Consider the following 20,070-nt stretch of genomic DNA (forward strand, 5'->3'; position numbering starts at 1 on the left):
CTGTCCAGCCAAATAAACAAACGTAGAGTTTCCTTTTCACCCGCTTTGCGACGAGTTGCAGAAAGAAAATAGTTCAACGCTAGTTTCTATTTTTCTTGAACCCGGACTCAAGGACATGAGCGAAACTGGCCCCAATGGGTGGTGTTGTTTTGCAGACAATCTGAGCACAATAATTGATAAACGTCAGCCAGCAACATTTTATTCCACCTTTAAGCTATAACATGCTGAGTTCCCATTGTATTCAGATGGGCTCAGATGAAACCAAAGGCATGTGGAAAACAGCCCAGCCTCAGGTTTGTGATAGGTGTAGCGACTTAGCTCCAAAAAGCCGGGTGTCCTCCTGCGATTGGCTGGTCAGCAAAAGTTAGGTGCCTAGCCTCTGATTGGGCTAGGCCGCCCTATCGCAGGCTTGGATCCGCCTGCCAATCGTGCGTCAGCTCCACGGTTGGTAAAAAAAAGTTTTTGTTTTGGCGGGGGAGAGAAGTTTTGGAACAATGAGAAATCGGAAAGGCAAAGGCGGCCAACGAGTGGAGGAAAACTCCGCCAAGTCTGACAGTAAGAATGTGTCCGAGTCCCCCTCCGCTGCAGCCGGCCTGCCCCTGCTGCTGTGGACCTTCCTGCTGCTGCTGGTGGCCGGCTGCGGCATTGGCGGCTGGTACGTTCAGCAACAACTCCAAAGCATTGGCAGCCTGGATCAGACCATCCAAATCCTGCAGGAGAAACTGTCTCAGTTCGAAAAGCTCCAGGACCAAGTGCATGAGCTGAAGCAGAAGGTATGTACAGAAGCAGACAACCCCCCCAAAAATCCCCCTCCTCCTCCTCCCTTAATTTTACAATCAATCTATTTCTGGGTCTAGGAAGGAATTTAACACCATTATACCTGGGGATAATTTTGAAAGTGGCCCCAGTGTGTGTATGTGTCTGTCACAGCGTTGTCATTTTAATATAAGTTTTAATTCCTGGGACTTTCAGACTTCTATTTCAAGTCTCGATATCCAATAATCATTTCCAATTGATGCTGGATCTGATTACATTTTATCCCCCCTAATGTAAGATTTGAGAACTGTAATATTTCATTGATGCCATGGTGCAACTTTAATTGGTTTAGAGTTTGGAGGGAACCCTCCCATCGTCTCCCCCCCCCCCCCCCCCCAGTCTGTGTAATATTTACGTGAATTGATTTGAATTCACAAAAAATTTCACAATTGCTCCTGTTGCAATCTCTCCGGTTCAACAACTGGCCAAACCTTTTAGTTTCTCTTCCGCTCTCCACACCTCCACACTACCCAAAGTATCAAATGTGTTAAAATCTTTGGGCAACAGTTGGGTTAAGCACAAGTTTAACACTAATTTATGTTTAGATTACCGAAGATAAAGTTTTACAAGTTTCCATTCAAGTAATTATTTAATCTTTGATCCTACTTTGAGACAGTGACTGAACTAAATGTCACAATTTTATTTTCGAAGTGTGACTCCCAAACTTGGTCAATTTTTAAAAAATGTTTAAAAATGTTTTCTCCAATTAAGGGGTAATTTAGCATGGCCAATCCACCTACTCTGCACATCTTTGGGTTGTGGGGGTGAGACCCACGCAGACACGGGGAATGTGCAAACTCCACACAGACAGTATAGGGCCAAACCCGGGTTCTCGGCGCTGAGAGATAGAAGTGCTAACCACTGCTCCACCGTGGCACTCCACACTTGGTCAGTTTAAATTAAACTGGTCACCCCTGCAAATAACCTATAGGACTGCCTCCCAACAATAATCCTTCATCAGATTGCCTGGTCCATGATCAGGGTTGGAGGATGCTTGAGCCTATAAATAGTTTAACACACTTCCTTTAATATCGATTCATTTTATTAAATGCAGACTGTGAAGTTGTCATTTCTTTTCTGTAGCTTGCTCCTCATAAAAATATTGAAGATTCTTCCAAACTTCAAAGTCACCAATGCAGTTAACACAAATATAGTGTTGTCAGGCTATGAACAAAGTTTTATTTTAAAGTTACATCTATTGAGCAAGCACGAAAATGCTTCTGTGGTTTTGAGACAAGCTTTTAAATTCATTCCGTGAGGAGGAAATTAAGGCTTGATTTTGCTAATTACAAAGTCTGAAATCATTCCTTTACTCCCACACCTATCAACAATTTGTGTCCATCATCATAATAGAAAAATATTAAAAACAACAGATGTGATGCTCATCCACAACATTTTAAGCTGTCTTAGTTTCCTGTCTCGGCCTCCTTGGAAGTGGATTTAACTTGTAAAGCAATTTTTGGCAGAAACTATAAGAGATTGAGGAGAAAAAGAGAATGAAAAAGAATTAGATTTCAATGTTTAGTTGGTCACCAACAATAACATCTTATTAGTGCATTTAATATAATAAAACATCCCAAAGTGCTGCACAGGAACATTTTATGACTTTGTGTCACATTTTGTTTTATAATGAGACATTAGCGCAGATGACCAGAAACTTGGTTAAAGAATCTTTAAGGAGCATCACAAAGAAGGAAAGTGAGATAGAGACTGGGAGAGGTGTAGGGAGGCAATTTCAGATATTAGGGCCTAGGCAACTGAATGCACGGCCAGCAGTGGTGGAGCGATTAATTTTAAGGATGCTGAGGAGGTCAGAATTAGAGGAGTGCAGGCATCTCAGAAGGTTGTATGACTGGAAAATAGAAAAGGGTCTGGATTTTACAGGAGCGGGGCATGTGCTGTCATGTTACATAGGTTATGGGCCAATCCGCAGCAACAACACTGCCCCCCTGCCTAACCAAGCAGAGAGTGGGACATTCGCCCTTCAGTGCGACCAAGTCTCACCTTGGAGGTGCTGGCGCGACTCTGAATTGCATGCAGTTGTAGCAGATCCAACAGCACTAGAATGCAGGAGTGGTTGGTGCTGGAGCTGCAAGATGAGAAGAGCAATGGATCCTCGAGGACCTAGACCCGGATAAGTGATTTTTGGGCAGCACAATATTGTGCACCCTTGAGAAGGGGGAGAGATGTTGAGGGGTGGGTTTTAGAGACCAGGTGGGGAAGGGTTATCATTGGTTGCATAGGGCTCCCTTCAAAGAACACCCACTCTTGGCTTTCTCAGCTCAGATGGTGAAAACCCAGACTTAGCATGCCTGCCAGCCTGCCCACGCCTGCCAGCCTGCCCACGCCATGGTAAGTGTAATATTTTTGGTCAGTTGGCTTGCTAATAAGTTCAATTGCTCACTAATGTTTTTTTTTAATGGTAGACGGGCTGCTTATTTCAACACCCACACACCTACCCTATGATGTGAAACAGTTTTATTGAAATCAGAATGATGGCTTGTGGATTTTACAGCTGCGTAGGATGCAGAAGTCTCAATTTGCAAATGTAAAATCCCAGCCATGGAGAGATTTGAAAACAGGGGAAGCCAAGTGAGTTTAACCATTCAGTATGTGGTTGATTTGTCTGAAGTAAAAATGCAGATAAGTGAAAAACAAGAATGTTTCTCACAAAAAAACAAGCCCTTAATATTACTTAAAATGAAAAAAAAAGTTTGCTTTTTATTTCAGTTGTTGGTCACAGAAGAATATGAACAAAGGTTGCTGAATCTCGAGGTTTCTCACTCTGACTCTGAACGTAAACTTGATAAGACGGTGGTAGCCGTGGCACAGATTCAGTCCTCTGACCTGGATAATAAGTTGGCTACACTTCAATCAGAAATGAGCAAAAGCCTGAGTGAGCTCAGAAAGGACTTGCTAACGAAGACTGACTTGCAGCATGTAGAGGATACAGTTGAGCTTCTCAGAGGAACTGAATTCGCAAGGACTGAGCAGCAAGTTGCAAGCGTGATGTCTGCTAGTTCAAAACTGGAAGAAAGTGTCAATTCGCTCTCTGCTTCTTTGTCAAGTTTAACAGGTCGTATTACAAACCTAGAAGCAGAGAAACAGAATCTTCAAGCCATACAACAAAGTGCTGAGGACATAAGTGCGGTCAAGGAGTTAGTAGCTCATAGCCTTCCCTCCCTCTCCAATGGAGTGATTACATTAACAAACCAATTAAATCAGACTACCCTGGTGACGAATGCTATACAATCGCAGATAGCACAGCATGGCAAAGAACTCCTGGGACTTAAAGAGGTTACATCAGTCCAACAAGCAGAACACCTCTCCAGTAAAGAAGAGCTGGAAAATATCAGGTTTAACCCATGTTTTTGTCATTGGGTGGGGAATTGGGATTGATTACATTGAAAGGAAAATCAAATATTTAAGGAGGAGTATCGTAGCAACCACTAAATTCCTAATTAATTCATCCCAGTCCTGATTGGTTTGAGATTTTCTATGTTCTGCATGTAGTGGGTATTAGTTGGATAATGTCATCCATTTATCCATGTTGTATCCATTTCAGAGAATTGGCCCATCGATTACAAACCGAGAAGATCTCTTTGGAAGAACTTGAGACTGCTGTTCGAAGTACTTTGGCTGATGATGTTAGCCAGCTGCAAAACAGAAATAGCAAAATAGATGAAGTGATGGTCAATCTGCAGAATCACATCATGGAGGTAAAAAAAATTCTGGGTCATTAAGTTTCAATAAGTCACCTTTTTGTTTAATTACAATAAAAATTGTTAAAGAGCTATTCCACTTAACAGCTCGGTCAATAATTGTATTTGAGTGCAGCGCCTTGGGTGCTGGACCTTTAGTTGGATGGCGTCCAGTCCAAACCATGGTAAATACTTTCTGTATCGCGACAAAACTAAGTGACATTGATGAAAATGGGCCAACCTGGACTTTTCATTACCTGATTCTTGAAGTATTTCTCTCTAAATTGTCAGGACAAAGGCTTGCCGAACAGTTGTGTGCAGCCACTTAATGTTTATTGGTATATTATAAGTTGTATGAGAAAATAGATTACCAAAGCAACTGAAGCCCAGCTGGTTTCTAGGTGACAATAACAAAGTATTCAATTACAGGAAAAGATTCTTTCTCTGCTACTTTCAAACTGGAGGTCTGCTGAAACTTGGGAAAATAGAAGGAGCTGCATCTGGAAGACTCCGGCTGCATGTTTTGCTGCTGGGGGCTTAACTCCAAGGGTGGGCTGAGAATTGGGATGGCTGCCTGCCACAGAGGCGGACAGATGAGCAATCCAATTCATGTCCGTATCAGTTTTTCTTTTGCTCGAGTTGGAGAAACCTCCCGGCAGCAGACCAAAGGCCAGTAGTGCGGGAGGTTCCATGCTCCAGATGAAAGACTGATGCTCTATCCACCCGTAGTTCTGAAGAGCGTTTTCCCCATGAACCCGTACCAGCTCCTGGCCTCTTGCGTGCAAGAACCTGAGGAAGTTGAGGTGCTCTCTTGTTTTTCCTGGCAGCTCCTTCCTCTCCCACTGGGGGTTGGCAAATGGACATCGCTAAGGGCCTTGCAGCATTGGGAGCCCACAGTGAGCATGAAGACAGCTAATTAAGAGGCTGCCACCCAGAAGATTGTGCTAAAGGGTGTGTGCTGCCGACATTTACGGGCTCATCCCAGTGAGCCTGATATTGGGTCCCCGATGCCTTCTGGAAAATCCATCCCTGTATGATTTGTTCACCAGCTGGATTCCTCACCTATGTTTCTTTACCTCCCCAAGTTGATGACCATTGTCACAAATATAGAGCCTGTTCTATAGCCTGTGCACGTCTTCAATTTTGCAGTGTTCATATGAGTGGAATACAATTGGCGGAAAATGTTAGTCAAAATCAGTGAGTTTTGTCGTACTTTATATTTGACAAATAATCCAGAAAATACCTTATGACTTCATAATTTCAATCATCCAACTGAATGTGGAAAGCAACTGCTTGGTTTTTTGATAGAGAAGTTCTCTTGGAACTGTTTTCTAATCGCTTTTGGGAATTGTTTGGGATTCCATCTCATTAATCTGGAAAGTTCAACTTGTATCTGTTCAAAACTTAATTACTCAGAATATGTGAATGCCTTCGCGTTATGCCAAACAGGATCTGTCTATAATGTTTTAAGTTGAAAGCTCTTGTATTGGTTTGTGATATGAAACTGGAATTTTATTTTGTTGCTTTTGAATACCTTGCACGTTGATCTTAAAAAGGGGAAAATGTGGGAAATGTCTGGTGCAATTAATCAACATGTTTAAAGAAGTCATTCTTCTGTTTTAAAGCTCACTGGATTGGAAGTTTTTCACAAGTCAGCGGCTATTGTGCCTCGAGGGCAGTCAGCACTATAAAATTATTGATATAAGAGACCATTATATCATATTCTGTGTGACAGAACCTTTCACTCTAGTGGATCATGCTTTACATTTTCTTTTAAAAGTAGCTTGCCAAATTTGCTGATTAGCATAGAATTTACTGTGCAGAAGGAGGCCATTCGGCCCATCGAGTCTGCACCGGCCCTTGGAAAGAGCCCCATTCCTAACCCCATACCTCCACCCCACCCCCGTAACCCAGCAACCCCACTTAACCTTTGGACACTAGTGGTGATTTAGTATAGCCAATCCAACTAAGCTGCACATCTTTGGACTGTGGGAGGAAACCGGAGCACCCAGAGGAAACCCACGCATACACTGGGAGAAAGTGCAAACTCCACACAGACTTAGTCATCTGAGGCCGGAATTGAACCTGGGACCCTGGAGCTGTGAGGTAGCAGTGCTAATCACTGTGCCACCATGACACCCTAATTACTTGGGTTGTGTCAGGCTCCTGGATCAATGGGCAGGAAATTACGTGCCCATTTGAGGCAGTGGGGTGGGAGCGGTGGAGGTGAGAAGCCTAAAATTGAATGGATGGGATCCCCCCGCCCCCCCATGGAATTTTATGCTTGGGTGGGCAGGGCCTTGGGTGGGGAACCTGCCCATTCACCAATGAAGGCCCTTAAATGACCACAAGGGCCTTATCCAGTTTTTATGCTGGCAGGAGTGGGTAGGTTGGGAAAGTGACATTTACACCTTTCCCCATCTCAGGGCAGTGGGGGTGGGGTGGGGTCGGGGAGGGGGAGCATCTCCCACAGCAGATTGGTCCCTAATTGGTCCTACTCTTTCACTGGTTATCCTCTTCCCATTGAGATAGTTATAGAATATCTTGGGATTTTCCCTACTTTTACCAGCCAGAGATTTCCCTTATGCCCTCTTTGCTCTCCTAATTAATTTTTTATCTCTATCCTGCACTTTCTGTACTCCACTAATGCCTCTGCTGATTTACTCCCCTTGAACTTGCTGAAAGCCTCTTTTCCTTCTCATCAAATCCTGAATATCTCTGACCAGCCAAGGTTCTCTGGGCTTGTCACTCCTTCCTATCACCCTAGAGGTAGCATGTTGTGCCTGTACCCTCCCAATTTTCTTTTTGGATGCCCCAGGATTGAATCCCAGGCAGAGTGCTGCAGTCCCACTTTGGCTGTTACAACGCTGTCCCTGGCTGGGTTGAAGAGCTGTCGGCTAGTCTGATTTGGCCGACAGCTCCCACTGGCAGCACTTGCTTCCAAGGGCGGACAGAGGTTCCACCCACTGCCAATCAACATGCAAGTATGTTAAATGGCAGTGGGGCTAATGTTGGCGGCTGCGTGTTAGGTGCCAACTGAGTGACGTGCAAAGCTTTTCCATTATTTCTAAAGATCTTTTCGATTTTTATTTTGAAGTAATTGTTTTAAATCTCCTTTAAAAGAGCTCATTAATGAACCTACAGAAGTAGTGCCTGCATGTTGAGTTGAACTATTTCACTTTAGATTTATATCCGTATGAAATTCTTGAATTCTATATTCCCATCACATTTAAAGCTTAATTTGAAAAAAATTCTTTATACCTATGATACAGGCAGTAAGGGGTTTAATTTAGAACTGCCTTGATTTCTCCACTCGCTAAATGCCAAAGAACGGTGTTTTCGATTACCCCCTTTATAAGTGGTGGTGTATTTTCTCCAACTCTTTGGTTTTGGAGTGTTCTAATCCTCTATGAATAACCCCACAGCAAACTAAAGATAAGGTAAAATTGGAGAATTGGTTTATATTACACCCACAAAAAAATGTGGGAAGGAGTTTTATAGCATCTATCCCTTTTTGCATTTTTGCAATAACAGAGGAATACAGGAAAGAAGGGTTCCAGGTGTCGTCTTTTAAAATCTTTCCTACTTCAAGACTGTGAAGAAAACAACTTTACAACTCTGTTTCGATAAAACTAACTTTGTCTTTATTGACCAAAGTCTGCATGCAGATGGTTACAGGTTAGAGAGAGAGAGAGCTGTTAAGGTAAACCTGCTCATTCTTTCTCAAGCTCGCAAAGACATGGAGAAAACGTTCAATATTTATACAAAAGCTGTATCATTTTACAAAACAGACCTTGTTCAAAAATGTCAATACAGTCATAACTTCTGATCAAACATGTTGTCATGGAAAGACCCTGACTCGGCTTATTTGCAGTATTTTGTCTTTAGAGGGTTTAAGACGTGGTCCTATTTTGTTTTTACCTCTGCCCTCATGATGCCTTGACGCAGATGGACCTAGGTCATGAGGAGGTTGTGTTATTAGGACATTCCTAGATCGTGGCTTTGTTATCAGGTTTTAATAAGGTCAGGCACTATTTTCCCTCTTCTGGCCTTGTATGATACAATTATGTGGATTCTTAGCTTTGTCTAGTTTGTCAGGGTCTGATCTTGGCACTTAGCTGACACAGCTGTCTCACACTTGGTTACATAAGTTGGCTATTTTTCCCATCATGCTATTGCTGAGTTTGTACACTTTCACACAGGCAAAGCCCATGATAAAAAAATAAGAGTGACAATTTCACAAGAGTCCAGTAAGTCACAGTCCAATGAAGGTTCTTTCAGGGGTTTTGTCTGGCAGAAGGCTTGGTCTTAGGAACTCAGTGGCAGGCTGATCTCATTGACAGTACAGCAAAGTATTCTTATACCCTGGAAATTAGTCCACTCTAGGCAAAACTTTGGGAAGAGATGGAGGTCAAAGGCAGACTGCCAGCCTGAATCTGGGAGTTTTCGCTTCGGAGGTTAAACTGCAACTGACAAAACCCAAAAGCTGTATCATTAAAGCAATTCAACAGTTCAGGTCTCGGTCATGTTACAATGGTTTTGGGCCGAGCTATTCCGCTAACATTGACGAATGTGATATAAAATAGTTACTTTAGAGATATTAGTTAATGTAATGTAGAAATAAGCCACTTTGATTCTGGCAAGTAGAGACAAAGGATTTTAGACCGCATGGAAAAAAGCAGGAAGAGGTGTGTCTATGAGAGTGATGCTGAATTGATAGGGGCCGGAGAAAGGGATTGGAAGTGAGCCAATCAGAATAGATCAAACAAGTCAGGAGGGACATAGGATGACCTATGGGTGTCGAGTATGTGAAACTTGATGCCATTTGAATGTATCAGTACTGATCTCTTTGTCTGGGACATTCACTTAGTTCCCGGGGCTGCAGAGAGCAACATGTTATCTGTATCACTGTGGACTAGGTAGCTTGCAAGCTGAATAAAATAACTAATGTTATACTTGCAAATCCATCTCGACTTTTATTGAGGCCAGACTGACGGATAAAGAAATTTGGGATTCAACAACATGGCCCCTTATTAAAACTCTTGCGTGTTTTGAGTAGGTAAATGTAGAACCATCAGCACAACGTTGGAGATGAATCACAAATAGCTCTGCCTTTATCCACAGCTGGCTGGTGCAGACACCTTGGCAGGATTCTCCATCGGCGGGATCCTCTGTTTCACCGGCAGCGTACTCAGACCCGCGTATTTCCCGACGGCGTGGGGGTTCCCACGATGGGAAATCCCATTGGCCGTTGCTGGGGGGGAGATTCGCGCTGCTGGTGGGGGGCGCGCCATGCCAGAAAACGCATGCGGCGGGATGGAGGACCTCTCCCCTTATCTACTTTTCCTTTTGTGTTGGCTGACTGGAATGTTTATTCGTGCAATGAATGTTGCCTTTCAGGGGTTTGATTGAATCCAGCTGGTTTTGCTCAGTGGGTTAGACAGCTGGTTTGTGATGCAGAACAAGGCCAGCAGCATGAATTCAATTCCTGTACCAGCTGAGAATTCTGAATTCTCCCTCTGTGTACCCGAACAGGCGCCGGAATGTGGCGACTAGGGGCTTTTCATAGTAACCTCATTGCAGTGTTAATCTAAGCCTACTTGTGACAATAAAGATTATTCCCTCTTAAAAATTCACACGAGTACAAGTTTGTAGCAATTTTGCTTAAACTTTTAAAGGACTTCTTTTCTGTACTGTGAAGGCATTGTCCAAATGGAAATATCTCTGTAATGGCGGTAGAATATTTGAAAACCTGTCCTTCGAAACTAAATGGCAGTAGCAGTTCTAGCATTGAAACCTGAATGGCAAAACTTAAAAGAAACCAAATGAGTGAATTGACATATTGTGCACATTCCACAACATAACTGAATAGCTATTAATAATGATGATCAAGCTAAAAACCAATTGTCACAATCTCATAATATAAGTCATGCTCAACTTAGTTGACTTTAGAATAAGTTAAATTTGATCATGAACATTTTTGGGGGCACAAAAACAGTGATATAAATGGGAAAGTAGAAAATTGGATGGTGCAGTGGGTTCGAAGTTGGCCTTTCATCTTTGGGACCTGTTGTCCCATCTTACATTTGGTTTTCCATTCTGCGACTAGCTTTGGCAGTTATCTTTCCACTTGTCCAAGTGCAGATAGAATGTTAAAAATTGAATTTTGATGACCTTGTGTAATATTGCGATTTTAATTTTCACCCAACCTACCTACGATATGCATCCTGTTTGCAAAGGCCATAATATTGTGTATGTTGTCATGTAAGAGTCCCTTTTTTAAAATTGTATTGAGGTATTTCTTTTAGCATTGTTTATCTTGTTGCTGTTACAATGTACATAAAAAGGAAAATGTTAACATAGTGCAAATACCACCTCCCTCTCCCACAGGTCCCACCATTACTTAACCCCCTAATCTACGCTAGCCTAACCCCATCCCCCCCCCCCCCCTTCTGCTGATGATTAATTATCTGCGAAGAAGTCGCCGAATGGTTGCCACCTCCGGGCGAACCCTAACAGTGACCCTCTCATGGCGAACTTAATTTTCTCCAGACAGAGGAAACCAGCCATGTCCAATAGCCAGGTCTCCGATTTCGGGGACTTTGAGTCCTTCCATGCTAGTAATATCCGCCTCTGGGCTACCAGGGAAGCAAAGGCCAGAACATCTGCCTCTTTCTCCTCCTGGATTCCCGGATCCTGCGACACCCCGAGAATCGCCACCTCTGGACTCCGTGCCACCCTTGTATTTAATACCTTGGACATGATGTCGGCAAACCCCTGCCAAAATCCCCTCAGCTTTGGACATGTCCAGAACATGTGGACATGGTTCGCTGGCCCTCCCTCTTTCTGAGCTGCTGTGCAAGCGTCCTGCTGGCCTTCTCACCATGCTCGTAGATCGCCCCCCCTAGCCTTTCTGAGCTGTTCCACTGCCCTCCCTGTGGTTAGCAAGCCAAATTCCGCCTGTAGCCTCCGGCGTTCCCTTAAAAGCCCTGCCTCTGGAGCCTCCACATACTCACTGTCAACTTGTAGAATCTATTTTACCAGTCGGCCTGTCTCTGCCCTATCCGTCCTGTCCCTGTGAGCCCGGATCGAAATCAGCTCGCCTCTCACCACTGCCTTCAGCGCTTCCCAGACCACCGCTGCCAAGACCTCCCCCATATCATTCACCTGCAGGTAGTTCAACATACAATTCCTCAGCCTCTCGCACACCGCTTAGTCCGCCAATAGCCCTACATCCAACCTTCATTGCAGGCGCTGCTTGCTATCCATACTAACCTGCAGGTCAACCCAGTGCGGAGCATGGTCCGTGATCGCAATCGGCAAGTATCCCGTGTCCACCAACCCTGCCCATAGGACCCTAACCAAGACAGAAGCCGATCCGAGAGTACACTGATGTACTTGGGAGTAAAAAGAAAACTCCTTCGCCCTGCTGCCTAAATCTCTATGGATCCAACCCCCCATCTGCTCCATGAACCCTTTCAGCTCCTTTGCCATTGCTGGCACCCTGCCCGTTCTCGAGAATGACCGATCCAGGCCGGGATCAATAACTGTATTAAAGTCCCCTTCCATGATCAGCTTGTTCGAGTCCAGGTTCGGAATCTTCCCTAGCACCCTCTTTATAAATTCACTGTCCCTCCACCGAAGTCCCTCCCTCGTCAGCGGAACCGATTTTCCCCCCCCCCCCCCCCCCCCCCCCCCAGCAACACTACTCTTAAGACCTAGCCCATCTCATAAACTAAACAGATGCACAGCCCCCACTGTGCTTCCATGAGCTATCTCACCCAGCTAGATTGGTGGCCCCCGGCGCCAAGAAGTCTCCCACCTATTGTTCCCGCGCTCCCCTTCCCCCGCTCATACAAACAAATTCCCTCGCTCATACAAACAAATTCCCTCATCTAACAATCCCCAGACAAACACCCAACAGCAAGAAAACACAAAAACAAAAGCACCACCCACCGAAACTCAAACAGGCACGTCTCCATCCCATAAGAGTCCCTTTAAGAAATGTGTGTTTTTCAAATGGCAGCAGTGATGTCAGTGTTGGCGGAGCTAGGCTGTCTTTCTGTCTTTCACTTTCATTTTGAGCTGAGAAGCTGCTTTGTGGCTCAGTTTAGTTTCGTTTTAGATTTGGAGAAGCTGCAATCACAGCAAGATGTGTATGAATCCCTGCAAGCTAAAGAATGTTCATTTGGTGATTTCAAAGTGGTAACTGCTCTCAGTAGAGAATTTAAACCTGCTGTCCTTCTGCAAAAAAGTGTTTTTGTCTTGTGGATGTCTTATAGAGTACTGTATTCTTTGGGAGGGTGTATTTGAATTGATTGTTGCTAAGATGTTCACCATGCTTATAAAATGTTAACTGGGTTCATAGAATAAACATTGTTTTTGTTTAAAAATACTCTTCGTTCTCTGTCGCATCACACCTGTAAAGTGGGCCCTTCTGTTCCCCATAACCAAAATCTATTTAAATTTGTGGGTCAGGTGAACTCCATGATACACTTTGGGGTTTTCTAAACCCTGGACCATAACAATGTGGATCTATATAAATATGTGGTAGCACATCACTTAATGACTAAGTGTCAGTGGATCAAATTGGCACAAGTGGCTGATTATAGTTTGAGTTAATTGCACTATTAACATTGCAATTTCTTTCTGAAATGCAGGTCGAAAGTAATGGGATTAATCAAATTAAACAACTATCCGATGCCTTGGATCAAACATTTCATTCTGTGCAAAAAAGCTTGGGGAAGATTGAAACCTCGCTTAAGAGCACCGTTGAACAGTGTAAGTATTGGCACATCAGCGAATAAAGAATTGTTGCCAGTCAATAGTTGCACAGTGGTGCTTGTCTCAAGATATCTTGGTGTTTTTTTTTTAAATTGCTTATCTTTTCTTCTTTATATTGCTGAAGCTCAATCTAGGCTCAGAGAATCATAGAATTTACAGAGCAGAAGGAAGCCATTTGGTCCATTGAGTTTGCACCGGCTCTTGGAAAGAGCACCCTACTCAACACCACACCTCCACCCTATCCCCATAACCCAGTAATCCCACCCAACACTAAGGGCAATTTTGGACACTAGGGGCAATTTAGCATGGCCAATCCACCGACCCTGCACATCTTTGGACTGTGGGTGGAAACTGGAGCACCCGGAGGAACCCCACACAGACACGGGGAGAACATGCAGACTCCGCACAGGCAGTGACCCAAGCCGGAACTCAACCTGGGACCCTGGAGCTGTGAAGCAATTGTGCTAACCACTATGCTATTGTGCTGCCCACTTAATCCTGACTATTGATTAGCTATTCACTATTTTTTAAAACTGAATTATTGAGCCCAACATCCATGCACATAATCATCGAGGGGGGGTCAGTGGAGAGTGATCAGGAGAGGAAATCCTATGGTTTTTCTTTCTTCTCCTGCTCTCACCTCCCCAACCCTTAACTCTGAAATGCTGTAGTTAATCATAGAAACCCAGCCACTGGCTTGTCTGAAGTAGTTTAGCCCGCACGGATTTAGGACTTCCTTGGTCTGTTGACCTCAGGGGCGCGATTCTCCGACCCCCCACCGGGTCGGAGAATCGCCGGGGGCCGGCGTGAATCCCGCCCCCGCCGTGTCGCGAATTCTCCGCCACCGGTGATTCGGCGGGCCAGCCGGCGTGGATTGAACCACCTTTGGGACGGTGGGACACGGCGGCGCGGGCGGGCTCCGGGGTCCTTGTTGGGGGGGGGGGTGCGGGGCGATCTGGCCCGCGATCAGGGCCCACCGATCCGCGGGCGGGCCTGTGCCGTGGGGGCACTCTTTTCCTTCTGCCTTCGCCATGGTCTCCACTATGGCGGAGGCGGAAGAGACCCCCTCCACTGCGCATGCGCGGGGATGCCGTGAGCGACCGCTGACGCTCCCGCGCGTGCGCCGCACGGCAAAGTCCTTTCCGCGCCAGCTGGTGGGGCACCAAAGGCCTTTCCCGCCAGCTGGCGGGACGGAAATCAGTCCGGCGTGGGCCTAGCCCCTCAAGGTAAGGGCTCGGCCCCTCAAGATGTGGAGAATTCCGCACCTTTGGGGTGGCGCGATGCTGGACTGATTCGTGCCGTTTTTTGCGCCGGTCGGCAGACATCGTGCCGATTACGGAGAATCCCGCCCCAGATCTTTGTTTATACCACTTGGTCATCGGGGAAGAGCGGATCATTTTTATTAAATAAGGTAATCTGCGGTTGTCTATCCATCCTTAGCCACTCACACAAAATACGGATCTATATTTTAATTGCAATGATTTATTTTTTAATGTATGACCTAGATTGTTTTAGGAGCATTGGTCGGAAATGTGTGTCAGCACGTTCAGGAGTGGAAGATATTTTTGTGACAGAAACTAGTTCTTAGCATTGTTGCTTATCTTCCTTTAAACAGGTCTTTCAGGACAAGTAAGAACTTTCTGTGAAACTTCAGAGAACTGCGCTTGGCCACACATTCGAGAAGTTAACTTTCCTCATCGCATATTGAAGGTCCCAGTGATCATGCTGAGCTTGGCTGAAATCAGTTCGGTTGATTCAATTGGAGTAAGAGTAAAACCTGTTGATATTACAGACTCTGGCTTTAAGATCCAAATCAATAACGTTGGTAATTATAAGCTGGCAACTGTGAGAGTAAACTGGATGGCATGTGCATAGTTGAAGTCCCTTGAAAAATCTGAAAATTACTTGAGAATTGAACCCATTTGTACCAACTGTACAAGGATTAAGTTTGAGGAGAAATCCTTGGGACAACCGCTGTTTTCAGAGATGAATAATCAATAGGAAGACTCTGCTTTTCAAAGCTTATTGAGCTAATTCAAGACTAAAACAATGAACCAGTTTTTTTTTTACCAAGACTGTTTGTTTGAAACAAATGAATTTTTGCCATAACTGTTATGACATCCTACCTTTGCAAATGTACCAAATGTAAATGTATTTCCATCAGGGTATTGCATAAGTGCCACATTGGAGACGGCCAAATTTTCAGTTACAAAATGGCAATTGTAAAACAAATACACCCAACTGGATGACAGAGATATTAGAAGAACTACACTATGCTAAGGATTACTTGAGGGATTCATGTTTCGAGTGGAAAGCCAAAATATTTCTCCATAGATAAATGCAAAGGACACAAGAGGAAGCCCTTTTTATAAATGATCTGTTTGTACTGAGTGACCTCCAACATATAATGTTGCTCTATTCTTATTTATTTGGGAGCTGAAGTAAATCAAAATTCTAACACTTATTAAGGAAGGAAAATGTATCCAAATTTTTGGATGCTGGAATATAGGGTTATGGTGTGAAGGCTCATAAATAAGTGAAACTGTAATGGACGCATCTTCATAATGGACATATGAATATTGTGGTCCAGCATTAAGTCTCCAGGCCATTCAGTTAGATCATGGCTTATCTTTGATTCAACTGTATTTGGTTGTCTTTGCTTTGTGCTTGTGCCTTGATACCCTTGCCAAACAAAAATCTTAAATACCTATGTTTTAAAAGCTCTAATTTTCCGAGCAGCTGCAGCTTTTTGGGATTTTTAGTTCTAGATTTCTACTGGGGTGAGGAGAGACGAGCAGAAAGTCCTTTTGTTCCTGATTCTCCTAGCAATGGAAATGGGTAGAATTTTTAAAAACTCCGTTTATCTCTTTCGATATCTCATCACCCCTCAACTTTTATACTCTAGGGAATACAAACCAAATTTAGGCAACCAGTGTTCATGCAATCACAATTTAATCTTGATCTGAACCTGGATATCATTCTGCTGAAACTGTGCCGCACCCCTTCTAAGGCCAGTCTATCCTTCCTGAGGTGCCGTGAAACAAATTGAATGCAGCACCCCAAATGGAGGCTGATTTGCAACTAAGACTAAGCTTAATTTGCTCCCTTTTGTATTCCAGCCCATTTGAGATAAAGGCCATTAGCCTTTAGATTGCTTTTCGCACTGTCCACTAGCTTGGTGCTCATTTTAAAATTTAGTTTTACCCGAAGAAAATCTCTGATTTATCTTTTTTAGACACCTAAAGTGGATGATTTCATACTTGCCCAGATTTAACCCAATCTCTTTCTCTTTTTAACCTCCTGCTTGCATGTGCATGACTTTACTGCACCATCTGCCATGGGGGCACGGTGGCACAGCGGTTTGTTGCTTCCCCACTCCAGGGTCCCAGGTTCGATTCCAGGCTGGGTTACAGTCTGTGCAGAGTCTGCACGTTCTCCCCGTGTCTGTGTGGGTTTCCTCTGGGTCCTCCGGTTTCGTCCCATGGTCCAAAGATGTGCAGGTTAGGTGGATTGGCCACGCTAAATTTCCCTCAGTGTCCAAAAAGGTTCAGTGGGGTTACGGGGATAGGGTGGAGGTGTGGGCTTATGTATGGTGCTATTTCCCAGGGCTGGTGCAGACTTGATGGGCCAAATTGCCTCCTTATGCACTGTAAATTCTATGATCTGTAGACTTGAATATACAACTAAATCAGGATGGAGGTGGCAAGGTAGCAGAATCCTCACCTGCCACCCTTCTACCTGATTAAATGCCCCTCCTGCCACCAAACCTGCCATGGAGGAGGGCATTAAATTCTGCCCTTGGTCTCCAACCTCCCGATTTCCAACTCCAAATCAAAAGCTGCCTTCATTTCCATGCACTCTCATTTTTGCTAATGCAGATGTTTGCTTCCATCAACTTTAAACTATTATTTATACATTTAAAAAAATGAAATCATGAGCAATATCTTACAAATTAATTGATCTATATGATAAATAATATTTAAATCTTTTAAGGTCTGAAGGTAGGCAATTTGTTTATCTACATATTGCAGCATCTAGATCAGTCTCTGACTTTAATAGCATTTAAAATTCCAAAAGGAGTTCGGAATTGCTCAGGTCAGACATGGAAATCCTTTCACAATACAGTGATTTTGCTTTTCCTCCTGTATTTTACTTTTCTAAACAGAATAGAAAGAGTGCAAATAGGTATTCACGATTGTCAAGTTGCATCAGAAAATGCTGGAAATACTTGGCAGTTCAGACAGCATTTTCTTTCTAACATTGTAAACTGGGTGTGATGTACAGTTCGAAAAGGAAGGTACAAGAACAAAATCAAATCTCCGGGTTCAACCACACCAAAAGAATCTATGCAAGGGTACCATCAGCTTTTTAGTTCTAAATCTTTATGCTGTGTACAATGTTGATTTACTCCTCTAAACTAGATAATTCTCCTGATTGGAGAACACTGGTGCCTGAAATATATATTTAATATAAATAAGTTATACCTTTTGAAGGTATCAGGATATTATAAGAAGTTGTATCATATCTTTCCAATTGCATCGGGTTTTGAAGTGGGACAAATAATTAGGCACTGGTTACATAGCCTGGAAATGCATTGAAATTGGACCATTTTTTGATCAACTGATACACTATTTGAAGTTAACTATGCCCATGCAGTTTACTTAGATAAGATGAAGGAATTATAGAACTTCAAATGGAGGCCATTCTACCAGACATGATATCTGTAGAATACTTTAGATTTTCTTCTTGTTTGCCTAATTGTACAGAGGCATCCTATTTCTTCTTTCACAATGAGTAGATAATGCTCTGGACTGTTTTTGTCACAGATATCCCTTTTTATGTGGGTAGGTCATTAACTAGCTAAATACAAAGGGAGTCATTAATCCAATTGGATGTGTGTAATGTTGGACATACAATACCCAATTAGTGGAACTTTTGTGTCTACCTGCCAGGGCTCTGGTTATTTTATAATCTTGGAATAGCTCAGAAAAATCTTTATGGTTTCCAATGTTAACGAGTGCCTCCACGTGCCGACATTTAGTTTTAAATGGAAAGAGCACATCACCTTCCATAATGGAAAATGACTTGAAGATGCATGTGCTATCTTCCTTAAAAAAATTATAGCACTGTCCCCTGTTTTAAGACATCTGAGAGAGAAAGAGGCAGGGGCGAAAACTAAATCTGCCAAGTATCCTGGTGCTGCAAGGCTTCTACAAGTTAGTGCTTCAAAATCTTACCCAGGGTTAAGAGTGTCCTGCTGTGCACAGTTGTGTTGAATACATTTGTAAAAATGTATGATCGTGTTACCTTTGGGTCGGGCAGTATTGGATAGAAAGTTTTGGTATTGTTCGCTTGCTTCAGGTGTAGGAAAATGTTTTAATTATAATGTTTGAGGTATGTATCTTGGATCCAGTTTCTCAATTATGTGTTTGCAGCTTTCCTGTATTGTTTAAAATTGGTCATAATTATTTAAAGTGAATGGGAGCAGGGAGAGAATATGAACTGAATCATGAAATAAATTCCTTAGTTCCACTTCAGTTTTATTGAAAATATGTAAACTACCATTTGGTAATTTCACGACTATATTTTATCCATTATATATTAAGTCCAGTACACAAAGCGCATGTTATATTACGAAAAAGCATGGAGTACTTGCTACTGTCGCTGGTGACAGGCAGATGTTTTAATTCCTAAAGGTGCTTTCATTCTTCCTATCACCACATTTGGCACCTACGTGAGATGCTGTTTCATTGTGAGAATATGTTGCCCTTTGATTGTACAATCTGCCTTTCCTGCAAATTACTCATTTTCTGAGGTTTATTCCTTTTACTCCTATGACACCCTTAGGCTAGTGCACGGTCAATTCCAGCCCCACTTGACCCGGTGTCGCAACACAGTTGAATTAACCAATAATTCTTGTGAAAATACCTGAAGCTTTTACCCCTTGGCTGCCCAATAATTACAGTCACTAGGTTTGTAAATTTTAACACAGTTACATTTTATAACGAGAACTATAATGAAATATGTAGCAAATACAACTGGTTGACTATTGTCTAATTCCTAATATCCCACTTTAACTTGCCCTCCATCATCTACACGCACAAGACCGACAAACAGGGGAGGAGAGGAGTGTAAAAAATTATAAGCAAAAACAAAGGGCGGGGTTCTCTAAAAATGGGGCTATGTCCTCACGCCGGTGGGAAAACCGGCGCCAACGACTCCGGCGTCAACGTCCCCCAAAAGTGAGGAATTCTAATTTTCTAGGGGGCTAGGTTGCTGCCGTGGTCGTCCCCGCAGCTCCAGTCGGCGGGGAACGGTACGTGCGAGTCCATGCATGCGCGGAACGGCCCGCGCGATCTTGCGCATGCGTGGAACGGCCAACGTATTTCTGCCCATGCGCGGGGGTTCCCTTCTCCGCGTCGGCCCCGGGCAATATGGCGGAGCACTGCAGGGGCCCGGCGCGGAATAAAGTAGGCCCTCACAGAACCAGCCCGCCCACCGATCGGCCGGCTCCGAGCGCAGGCCAGGTCACTGGGGGCCCCACCCCCGGGGTCAGATCCCCTCCTCCGCCCCTCCAGGAATGCCCCCACACACTTACCTGCCAGGTTCCGCTGTGTATGAGGTGAGTAATCCATGCCGGCAGGACTGGGCCAAACTCGTCGGCCCATCGGGGCCCGGAGAATCGCCAGGGAAAGGCTGCTGTCAACGGTGTCTGTTTGCAGCCTGTAATGGTTTCACTGTAGATTCATTCATTCAGCTTATCTGCAGG

The 20,070-nt window shown here is 43.9% G+C and overlaps 1 protein-coding gene across 1 annotated transcript; it reads left to right on the top strand.

Annotated features, from left to right (window-relative positions):
- Positions 1 to 420: 420 nt before the first annotated feature.
- On the top strand, positions 421 to 18,833 carry LOC140393865 (uncharacterized). The gene is made up of 5 exons (XM_072480404.1): positions 421 to 773; positions 3,547 to 4,172; positions 4,382 to 4,535; positions 13,178 to 13,298; positions 14,917 to 18,833. Exons 1-5 carry the CDS (start codon positions 495 to 497, stop codon positions 15,174 to 15,176), a joined length of 1,440 nt encoding a protein of 479 aa, XP_072336505.1. The 5' UTR covers positions 421 to 494; the 3' UTR covers positions 15,177 to 18,833.
- Positions 18,834 to 20,070: the final 1,237 nt, after the last annotated feature.

Source organism: Scyliorhinus torazame, chromosome 17 (genome assembly GCF_047496885.1).
Source record: "Scyliorhinus torazame isolate Kashiwa2021f chromosome 17, sScyTor2.1, whole genome shotgun sequence".
Lineage (NCBI taxonomy): Eukaryota > Metazoa > Chordata > Chondrichthyes > Carcharhiniformes > Scyliorhinidae > Scyliorhinus > Scyliorhinus torazame.

Bases quoted from the DNA above. Each gene is read 5' to 3' on its own strand.
- LOC140393865 (XM_072480404.1), top strand. From the start codon at position 495: ATGAGAAATCGGAAAGGCAAAGGCGGCCAACGAGTGGAGGAAAACTCC. The intron at 4,173-4,381 runs GTTTAACCCATG...TATCCATTTCAG, and splicing joins GAAGAGCTGGAAAATATCAG to AGAATTGGCCCATCGATTAC. The intron at 4,536-13,177 runs GTAAAAAAAATT...TCTGAAATGCAG, and splicing joins TGCAGAATCACATCATGGAG to GTCGAAAGTAATGGGATTAA.